Raw genomic sequence first — 11,584 nt, forward strand, 5'->3', positions numbered from 1 at the left:
AATTAGGTAGCTAGCTAATAACTTTTAGTAAGTGTGTGTTCCAATAATCATCAGTTAATAGGTAAATACTTCTCTAGCAATTGGGGCGGATCTATCACTGGGTCGGGCTGGGCTCAAACCTCCGCTACCGCTACTTGAAGCATGAAGCTCCTCTTTAGCCTTCTATAAATTGGTAAACACATAAAAATTTGTAAGGAGAGGCTGAAGATAAAGATAATGGAGAAGCACCTCTTAATTTATTTTTCAAGATTTGTACTGATTCGGTAGCAATGAACTATATTAGCCCTTGTTAGCCCGTTGTACTTGGCTAATGAATGGGTTAATAACTAGCCAAAGGCTTGGCTAACTTTTTAGCCAACATGTTTGGATCACATAGGGCTAGTTTTTAGCATATGGAACAACTCATCCCTAATATGAAACAGGCCCTAATATAATTAACTTGTATTGGCAATGCTTAAAACTAGACTAGGCTCGAACAATATCAATGTACCGAAACCTTGGACCTGGGGTGAGATCGACCAGCCAAACGATTGTGAGAAGAGTGCTGCTTGCCATTGGCCCAACGCAAGACACGGTTGGTTTGGGTACGGTGGACCTTCGATCGGTTTCGTGAGAACTACTACTGGCCACCGCAATTTTTAGAGGAAAACAACCACCGTCAAGGCGTCAATCCGTCATTTGCCCATACGGCCATACAGTACTACTATATGCCTAATAAGAGTATCTCCAAGAGTTCCCAAAATATACTCCTAATCTAAGATTTTTAAGTAAGATTGAAAAAAAAATCATCTCCAACAACTCCTAATATCATATCCTAATTTTTTAGGACTTGGAAAAAAATGAGCCGCCGGCTCGTAAAGCTACGCGCGATGCACGTGTGCGTATCCTCCTCACGCTAGTCCCCGCGATAATTCCCTGCTGGGACCAACTCAACGACTCCGGCGTCGTCCCTCACGGCGTCGACGTGCACTGCATCGCAGGCCTCATCAAGGTCAAGGTTTCTGGTACCGTACCATAGTTCTAGGAGCAAGCGTGGTTCCAGGAGCTCCCCAGCGGGCTGCTGGACGCGCTGCCGGCGGAGGAGGTGACACGGTGCGAGACGGAGGATGACTGCGCACGGCTCTGCGGCGGTTTTGCCAGGCTGACAGCGCCCAAGGCGGCGCTACTAGACTGGGCGATGAACCTCCATGGCGGACGGGGCGCAGGAGGAGAAGGCCGACAGGATGGGCACACGCAACTTGCTCATGGCGCTCGGCCACGCTGTGCAGCACATGAACTTCCTCAACATGCTCGCCGAGAGGGCACTGAAGCACCACCACCAGCCGTCCTTGTCTTCTTCTGCCTCCTCTGTCCTCGTCAAGGTAGCTCCTGTCACCAACTGATCAATGACGATGGCCATCAATGGATGATCCAAGTTCGAAGAGATGCTCAGTGGTCATGACGATGTTGATCGATCGCCCGATTAAGTAGTAGCAAGGTGACGATCGACAAAGGGCTTGTTCTCAGGAAGAAGATGATCGATCAAATTTTAATTTTTTACAAGTGAAATATTAGGTACTATCGAAGATGACCTTCTTTTTTTCTTCTAATATATTTTTAGGAGTTGAAAAACATAGAGTTTTTGGAGAAAAATTTAGAATACTTTCGGAGATGCTCTAAGCTAGACATGATAGATAAACTGTCTAGTAAAGTACTAGTAGTAGCTGGTACCGGTCGAGCTGACGAGGCATGATTGGTGGACTTGCCGGCCCAACGACCCGACCTAACAAACAAACAGCCTTTTTTATCACTGCGCTCATTGACGAATGTTTTGGAAGCAAGTGACGAGAGCCGCCGGCTGCGTGCAGGTTGCATGCAGAGTGAGTGATTGAGCATGATCGCGGCGGTCACTGGTCAGAGAACACATTTTGCAAACTACTCGATCGGTCCGCTAGCTTTTCCTGTTCATTTTAATTTGGACCCCATGCATGGCTAGACTGGCGGTTGAGTGTCGACGTAGCTAGTGGCGGTGGTTCGCTTGCTTTCAAGCTCTCATGCATGTTCTAGAAGGTTTTACTCGCAGCAAGGGTCCGGTACTCGATAGTCTCACAAAAAATACTACCAAAACTGTATGTTTCGAGGTTGTTCAACAACAGTTTGGAACTTTGACCACATATTATTCCTACACTACCGAGTCGTAGTGAGCAGAGCAGTACTTATTCTAGTGTGGCAATATGCCTGTCTAGTTATTATTATACATTTGTTATCTTTTGTGGTCCATGGAATTGCAAGATTGCTTCCAGCACTTAGAGTGCCACACTAAGACGACACTGATTTTTAGATATAGTACAACATATTAGGCTCTAAGGAACTTTCCTAAAAAATGCCAATTTTTATTTTGAGAATCAACAAAAATGTAGTGGGGTTTGACATAGAGGATTCATGGGTGGCAATACAAAAGCAAGTTAGATTGACAAGTGCAGTTCCAAAAGAGGTAATTTTCTAGATGTATACAATCAGAAAAGCAATGGACGGACACTGCATGCACAAAATTCCTATATATATGTGGCCATGCATAGAAACTAGTTGTATCGACACTCTTGAAAAACACATGCGTGTGAAGAGGTTTAAGTTTCTTTGAGCGCGAACAAAAAGCCAACTGGATCAGCACGGTGCATAGAGAATTCTTATGTGCACCAATAGAAAGCTAGTTGGACCGATGCATGCACAAGAGAAACATATGAAGAGGTATATTTTGATGCACGACACCAGAAATCTAGCCATATATATGAGGTGCAGAAACGTACTATGGAATTCCTATAGGTTACGGCGGAAAAGTATGTTAGACTAGGACACCGTGTGAAACTTGTGATGAGAGGTGTAGGCGAAGCCCCTCTAGCGCACCTTGAGAAACATGTAAAGAGCTAAGTTTCTATGTGCGCGAACAGAAAGCCAGTTGATATTATTGCGATACGCACAAAGTTTCCATGCATGCCAAAATAGAGCTAGTTGGAGCGTAATGTAATGTAATCTCCATGTGCTCGCAAGCCGGCCGTATCAGCGTGTTGTGCACGAAAGTTCATACATGCACCGGCAGGAAGATGATGGAAGGACGGTCAAGAAAAAATCAGGCACCAGAAATCTAATCAAGAGACGCATGAAGACATACGTTCCAATGCACGCCACTAGAAATGTACCATATATAGAATATGAGCAAGCATGAGGTTCCTACACACGCAAACGAAAAAGCCAGTTAAGCTGCAACACACCTAAGTGACATCCTCGTAGAAGATCCAAAAATTTAGAAAGATCCATCGATGACAGTTGGATCGTAGCGTCATCCACAAAACAGAGCTAGTTGGAGCATATTGTGATGGATTTTCATGTGCTGGCCGGAATAGAAAGCCAGCGGGGGTAGTGCGGCGCACATATAATTCCTATGTACGTCAACATAAAGCTAGTTGGACCAACACACATGAAACATACAAAGAGGTATGTTTCGATGCGCAACACTAGAAAATCCAGGCATCCAACCATATAAGTCATGGAAACGCACGGAATTATTATATGTTACAATGGAAAAAGCCTGTTAGGCCGACACACCTTGAGAAAGTTGTGAGGAGAGGTGTAGGCGAAGCCCCTCTAGCATACCTAGAGGAACATGTAAAGAGGTAAGTTTCTACATACATGAACACAAAGCTAGTCAATGCCATCGCAGCGCGTGCACAATTCCTATGTAGGCCAACACAGAGCTGGTTGGAGCGCCCATGTAATGTGTTTTCCATCTGCTCGAACAGAAAGCCAGCAGTATCAGCATGTCACGCACAGAGTTCATGCATGTGCCCACAGGAAGCTGGTTGGACGGGCGCGCTCGAGAAAAAACCGGCACTACGAATCCAGTCAAGAAACGCATGAAGACGTACGTTTCGGTCCGCGCCATCGGCCAAAAAATCCATCCAGATAGAACACGAGCAAGCACATGGTTCCTATGCGTGCTAATGAAAGAACCAGTTAATGCCCATTATGACTTAGGCCAGCGGGGGCTAGGCGGGATGGACGACCCTGACCTCCCTCCCGAACACCAGAACCTTGCCTCCCCCATCCGCGAAATCCCCAGATCCGCTACATCCTCGCCCAAATCGCCCAAGCCAAGATCGCATCCGTCATTCTCTGCGCCGGATCTACCTGCTGCTGGTTCGCTTGCTGCCTCCAGTGCAGCGGTTGTTGAGATCCAGCACCCTGCGGAGCTATGCTCGGATGGCCGATGCAGCGCTGCCGCTTCGACGGTTGTGGAGGCGACGAACTGCATGGTGGCTGAGCCTGCCGCTGCGCTCGATGCTGCTCTGCCTTCACCTGCCTACATGTTCGACGGCTGCGGCGGCGCGGGCTCCGACATGACGGTGTCTGAAGAGGCGGACCACGGGGCTGTCATGGAACCTTGGGGTGGCGCATCCTCTTCGGCGTGTAGCTGGCGGCCGTCGCTGGCCGAGCCGCCGTCGCCGGGTGCGGGCGGTGCCACGGCTGCCGAAGCTGCGGGTGTCGACGCTGGCACGTCCGCCCAGTCGCCCGGGATGGTGGAGCTCGGATCCCGTACGGGTGGGCCCAGCGATGGCGGATCCGCGGCAACCACCGACGCTGTGTTCGTCCCCGAGCTGGCGTCGCCTGCTCGCTCGAAGGGTCGCTCTAGCTGCCGACGACGCTCGATGGGTCGCCCCACTCTCTCCCCCGATGCCACCTCGTTCTTCCTCGGCCACCTCTCCGCCAGTAGGTCCAAGCGCTTGCGTTGGGAGGATGGCTCTCTCTCCAGCGACTCCGACCTCGAGCGCTCTCCTTCCCCGTCGCTGAAGGCCGCGAGTTTTACTCGCTCGGGCGCTGCTCCCTCCTCGGCGAGCCACCCATCGATGGCGGCTGCGGCTGCCACCCCGGTGCCACGACGCCGCAGGCGGCGTCGACGCCGTCACCGACGCAGCGGGCAGAGGGCTGCCACGGCCCCGACGTGTGACTGCGACCCGCCATGCAGGGGCGGTGCGGCCCCAGCCTCTGTGGCTCCGCGGATCCCAGTTCAACTGTGGCTCGGCCCGCGGAGCAGGGTATCCGCCCTTGATGCAGATGGGTGGCGGTGCATCCTGCCTCGTTCTCCAATTCATCCCGTGGCTAACCAACGGCTGTGTCGGGGAGGCGGTGAGGCCAGGCTTCAGCTGGGCGCCCCACCGGGGGTCAGACCCCGAATCTTCCCGGTCGATTTTCGGGGTAGGTGCTTCAACTGCCTATCCCGGACTCACTGGGTGGCCACCTACCGACTCCCCCGCCGCTGCCTGCGCTGCCACGGGTTTGGGCACAGAGCGCGTGACTGCAAGCGGCCGAGGTCCAACGTTGTCGCTACCGCCTCCACTTGCCACTCCTCGCCGTTGTTGGGTGTATGTGCGCTGGGTGGCAGAGCATGGTCGTGGACTGGCTCGCTTTGCTTTGGCAGTGTTACCATCAAGGCCACCTCTGGGTTGCCTGCTGATTCGTCGACGGCCCACGCCCCATCCGTGATTCCTGCTGCGGGCGAGGTTGCCGTGGACTCCTCCCTGCCTCAGGTTTCCTTTGACGACTTCTTCGACCCCATCGCTTCCGAGATGCAGGCCGTGCTGGCCAATGAGCGATGGGATCCCATGCGCTCCGAGGGGTTGGTCGTCATGGAGAAGCCTTCGGGTGTGGGGGTCCCGGCAGGAGGGTCGCCCCTTCCGGTGCAGCTTTGTGGATCGCCTGACTTGGCCGCGCCTTCACATCTGGAGGATGCTTCCTCCGGTTGGGGGGGCCGACTGCGTCAATGTGGAGATCGCTGGCCCATCTCGCTCGGCCCCTTCTTCGGACGAGGAGCACTCGGGCCACGCGGGGTCGCCGTCTAGAGTTCCTTCCCAGCCTGTGGCCTTGTCGCCCGTGGGCGCGGCGGCGGCTGTGGCGCCAGCTCCGGTGTCACCAAGTGCACTCTCGCAGTATCTGCAGTCGCAGCTTTGCTCTGCCATCACGGAGCCGATCTTGGTCGAACCTCCACGTCTCCGTGTTCCTAGGAGGCGTCGTGCGGTTGAAATCACATCCTCACCGCCACGTCGTAGCAGGAGGCTAGCGCCCAAGAGTAGATGCAGAGCCTCCAACCCGACCGTGCAAGCCCAGAACGTATTGATGGCAAAATTGGGAGTCCGCCAGCAGGATCAGGCGTCGCAGGCCGATGCGGAGGGCGATTTCGATGAGTACATGGCCCTATTTGACGGGCCTCTCTCGGAGTCCAAGCGCGAGGCAATCAGGATGCTCTTCCCGGCTGGCTCCGCGATTGAGGGCATCCAGCTGGTGGAGGGGGTGGACCTTGAGGTTTAGCCTACCTCTGGGTGCCCGCCCTAGGTCGTTCGATCGTTGCCCATGGCCTAGTTTACTAGCTCGCTGTTGCTCAGCCTGTTGTTGCTTTTAGCCCCTCTCGTGGTAGTAGCCGGGCTTCGTCGTAGTTTTCTTTAGTTTTTTCGCTTGTGTCTTCTCCTCGCCTAGGAAACCTTTGGTTACCTAGTGTTGAGCTGTTTGTTATTTGGTTTGGTGTTGTCTACTTTCTCTTAATGAAATACGTGCTACATGGCATGTTCGAGAAAAAAAAAACCAGTTAAGCCATGACACACCTAAGTGTCATCCTCCACGAAGATAAAAAAAAATTAGCACGATTGATCGATGACAGCTGGATCGTAGCAGCATGCACAAAAATTCTATATATGTGCCAACATAGAGCTAGTTGGAGTGTGTTGTGATGATTTTTCATGTGCTCGAACAGGAAGCTAACAGGGCTAGCATGATGCATAAAATTCCTATGCGCGCCAACAAAAAGCTAGTTGGACCGAGGCACACGAGAAACATACGGAGAGATGTGTTCCGGTGCTCAACACCAGAAATCCGCCCATATAAGGCCCTCAAAAGCACGGAATTCCTATACGTTACCGTGGAAAAGCCTATTAGGCCGGCCACACCTCGAGAAACTTATGAGGAGAGGTGTAGGTGAAGCCCCCTCTAGCACACCTTGAGAAACATGTGAAGAGGCAAGTTTCTATGTGCGTGAATAGAAAGCCAGCCGATGGCGTCGTGGCATGCACAACGTTCCTATGCATGCCAATATTGATGGACCTGGCTAGGGCCTACTATAATGTGATATCTGTGTGCTCGAACGGAAAACCGGCAGCACCAGCGCGTCGCCCATAGAGTTCATACGCGCGCCCAAAGTGTTGGACAGGGTAAAAAAAAAACCGGCCACTAGAAACCCAGCCAAGAAACACATGTTGACGTACGTTTCGATCTGCGCCACCGGCCAGAAATCTAGGCAGATAGAATACAGGCAAGCACGAGGTTGCTACGCGCGCCGACAGAAAAAACTAGGTAATTAAACCGCGGTTCACGTGAAAAAAAAATTGCGAAGAGAGACGTGAGTGAAGTCCCTCTAGCACACTTCTCATCGTCACACACAGAAAAAAAAAATGCATCTTTCGTGGCCGTGGCGCCAGCCATGGAGGAAGGGCCGAAGAGAGGTTTCCAATTCCGTCCCAGGCCAGCCGTATGATGCCCGTCCATGGTCGCACGGGCACGGTAGCCTGGTGCGGTCGACCCCCACACGTGGGCACGACCGACCGACTCACTGACAGCCTCGCATAGTCGCATCTTTGAATGGAATCGACAACCAACGACAGCCAGCCCACCACACGCCCCCTACCCTGGAAAGAGGAAAAGAAAAAAAGAAAAACCCGGCGGTCAAAGAGTCAAACCTGCCACCACGCCGGTGGACCCCGCGCGCCCCCACTCTCCCCTCCCTCTTATACCCACCACCCCACTGACCCGCCCCCACCTCCACCTCCAGCTCCTTCTTTTTCTCTCCCCCTCTCCGCCTCTCTTCCGCCAGCGCTCAGCTCCCACCGCCGCGATGAGGCAGTGGAAGTCCCTGGTCCCGGCGCTGCACCTGCATGGCACCGCGGCGTCCTGCTTCCCGCACCCGCCGTCGCCGCCGGCTAAGGTGGTGCGGCTGGTGGGGTGCGACGGGCGGGTGCGCGCGTACACGCCGCCCGTGACGGCGCGGGAGCTGATGCAGGAGCACCCGCGGCACCTGGTGTGCCGCGCCGACGCGCTGCTCATCGGGGAGAAGATCCCCGCCGTGGCGGCCGGCGAGGAGCTGCAGCCCGGGGAGGCCTACTTCCTGCTCCCCGCGCACCTGTTCCGCTCCGTCCTCTCCTTCGTCTCCCTCACCTCGTCGCTGCTGCTGCTGCTGCTGTCATCGTCCACCGCCGCCGCCTCCGGTGCAGGGAAGAAGCCCGGCGCGGGGCGGCCGTTCGAGCTCCACCGCACGGCGTCCGGCACGCTGCAGATCAAGTTCTCCGACGACTTCCTCCTCGCGGGCGGCGACGGCAAGGGCGTCGACGACGACGACGAGGCCGACGCGGACGCGCAGGAGAAGCAGCCCGCCGTGCTGCTGCGCGGGGACGACCGCCTCGCCAAGGACTACGAGGAGCTGGTCGGGTACGGCAAGTCCCGCCGCTGGGCGCCCAAGCTGGAGACCATCCAGGAGGTGGTGGCGCCAGCGACCGCCGACCCCGCCGGCGGGCCCGGGCGCGGCAGCAGGAGGAGCCGCGCGCTGCCGTTCCTCGGCCGCCTCGGCAGCCGTCGTCGCCTGCTCGGGCTAGGGAGGGAGGGTGGGGGTCTCGATCCGTCCCGTAGGGTGGTAGCTGACGCCCGACGGGCGACTGCGATTCGTTCGCTGTTCGCCGGCCGGACCCGGCGGCGTCCTGGTTTAGTGGCTGGTTTTTGTATGTAATTAGGGGAAACAAATTTTGGTGCTAATCTAATCTGTAAATGATGATGGTGGCCGACAGATTTTCCTCCGCCGTTTCTTTCTTTTCGTGTGTTGTGCGTGCCTCGATCACTCACTAATTAACTTCTGTTTCTTATGTAGGCCGGCTAGGAGCAGGATAGAATACCATTGGCCTGTTTGCTTTTCGTACGATGAACAGGGTTTCCCTCTCGTAGCAAATTAACCGACGTTACTTTGCATTTCCTGTGTGCAGTGCAGCATAGCTGCCCGCGCACACAGAAAACGGGCAGGCTGTGGTTTCAGCTGACGCTGCTGCCAGTGCCAGTGCCAGCCGATGCTGATCCATGGACTAGTGACGCTACAGTAACCTGCTGCCATTACTGTACTACTCCTAGGTAGGAGTAATAGTGCCAACCCTAACCAAAGCACGGGCAGATGAACAGCTTTATTTCTCTCGTCAGTCACAGCGACAGCGTATGCTCGGCAACGTTCCGGTAGGCAGTAGTAGTACTCCGTAAGGCGCCGTTCGTTTAGCAGGGAATGAGTCCCTGGAAAAAATCCAGCCGGAATAGTAGGTTTAATTTGTATAAGGAAGCAAATCTGGAATGAATCCTGTGCGCCTAGAAGGAGCTAACCGAACGAGCACTAAACGGGAATGAGTCCGAGTGAGCGAGTCTTCTCCAGTGACCTCATCAGTCGGCGAGGCAGTCCTTGGTGCAGGTAGGATAGGAGCAGCAGCAAGTGCCAGTGATGACGGGTCAAACAACCAAACAGGCAGTCGACAGCGAGCAGCAGCAGCAACGGTAATCACGCGGAATAAGCCTCGGCAGTGTTCGGCTGATGCAGTATTTTCCTCTCTAACAAATTAGCTATACTAATCAGCACAAACTGCTCTACGACCAGCCAAACAGAGCCCTCATCCAAAGCCAAAGCAAAATACCCCTTCCTTCTCGAGCTGGCGCATCTTTCATGTCCTGCCGCTCCCCCGGGCTGCAACGAAGGACAAGGAAGAAGACCCGAATATGCCTACGCTACAACCATTGCATCATCTGCTGCTCTCATCGTCACCGGGCGTCTCCGTCTCTTTTCGATCCCGGACGGACGGCTTTCATGCTTGGCCTGGTTTAGATTGCAAATTTTTATAATTTGGACACTGTAGCACGTTTCATTTGTATTTGACAAACTTTGTCCGATCATGGACTAACTAGGCTTAAAAGATTCGTCTCGTGATTTACAACCAAATTATGCAATTAGTTACTTTTTTACCTACATTTAATGCTACATGCATGTGTCCAAAAATTGATGTGATGGAGAGAGAGTGAAAAAATTTGGAACTTTGAGATAATCTAAACAAGGCCTTGGACCTGCTGGAGTTTTTACTGTAGCGGCCTAGCAGGGAGCAAAATTTGAAGGCCTGTGGTCTTGGACCATCTATAGCCTGTGTGTGCACGGTCAAATGAAAGCCGTACTGGCACAGCTCAACGCAGGTGATGACCGGATTAAGGGAATGTTGGTTCATGTCACATCGAATATTTAGGTATTAATAAAGAGCATTAAATATAGATTAATTACAAAATCAATTATATAGATAGAGGCTAATTTGCGAGACGATTTTTAAGCTTAATTAATCTATCATTAGCACATGTTTACTGTAGCACTACGTTGTCAAATCATGGACTAATTAAGCTTAAAAGATTCGTCTCGCAAATTAGACGTAAGTTGTATAATTAGTTTCGTAATTAGTCTATATTTAATACTCCATGCATGCGTCTAAACATTCGATGTGACAGGAATGTTAGGAGACCCTGTAGAAACCAAACAGGGCCTAATTAATTAAAAGCAAGGGAGCGCCGGAGGGGGAGCACGTTCTCCGAGGTAGAAACAGATCTGGAACGGGCGTGATACTTCCGGTTCCAGCTCACTCGTCTTCATTGGGGCGCACGCTCGCGCGGGGATGAGATTCCATCCACTTCCACTTCCACTTCCACTTCCAGCTACGCTCCATCAACAGTGTCAACGCACGAACACCCCCTCCCCCGTGTCAAAAGGCTGGCAAACAACAGCTCCCACTGTGCACTATCTTCCCACCAATAAGACGGTCTCCAACAAGGAACTCATATGGCCATCCAAATCTAAAATGAGTAGCAAGAGATCCAAAATCGGCTTCCAACAGAGTACCTATACGTGATACCTATTTTTGGGTTGTCTGAGAGGCACAACCCAAATATGAGCATCCTCCCTCCTAGAATCTCATTTGCAGAAAGGATTCTCTTTTGGGTCTTGTTGTTGAAAAAGATGCCGAATAGGTATTGAACCTTTTGCCTGTAGCGCTATCCAAATGACGAATGTGTCTTGTATTTTGGGTGTTGTTGTTGGAGATAGCCTAATAGATTGGTCACAGGCCTCTTCTCGCCTTACACTCGTCAGAAATCATACTGCTATGATCAATAGATCTTCTCATACCTGCTAATTAATCAAACCATTTTAAGAGTTGAACCCTGTTGAATAATTAGGCAATTTTCTGATTAATTTCTAGATTAATAACAGAATACAAATCATTACAATCTCATAAACTAGCATGTAGATCTCTAACATACTAGTTAAATCAGACAACATTAATAGCAATATAGCTAGCAACATAGCTAAGATCATTATGATCAACACAGTAGACAAACAACAATAATAGATTGGTCACATGATGTGTACCTTTTGTTTGTAGAAGAAATTGGTGTTGCCGGTGAAGATGATGCAGAAGGAGACACTGCTGGTGGTGGTACTAAGTCGTCGATG

At 52.3% G+C, this 11,584-nt stretch overlaps 1 protein-coding gene across 1 annotated transcript; it reads left to right on the forward strand.

Annotated features, from left to right (window-relative positions):
* The first annotated feature begins 7,861 nt into the window (after nt 1-7,861).
* On the forward strand, nt 7,862-8,797 carry LOC136480203 (uncharacterized). The gene has a single exon (XM_066477819.1). It carries the CDS (start codon nt 7,913-7,915, stop codon nt 8,795-8,797), a length of 885 nt encoding a protein of 294 aa, XP_066333916.1. The 5' UTR covers nt 7,862-7,912.
* Nucleotides 8,798-11,584: the final 2,787 nt, after the last annotated feature.

This window comes from Miscanthus floridulus, chromosome 9 (assembly GCF_019320115.1).
Source record: "Miscanthus floridulus cultivar M001 chromosome 9, ASM1932011v1, whole genome shotgun sequence".
Lineage (NCBI taxonomy): Eukaryota > Viridiplantae > Streptophyta > Magnoliopsida > Poales > Poaceae > Miscanthus > Miscanthus floridulus.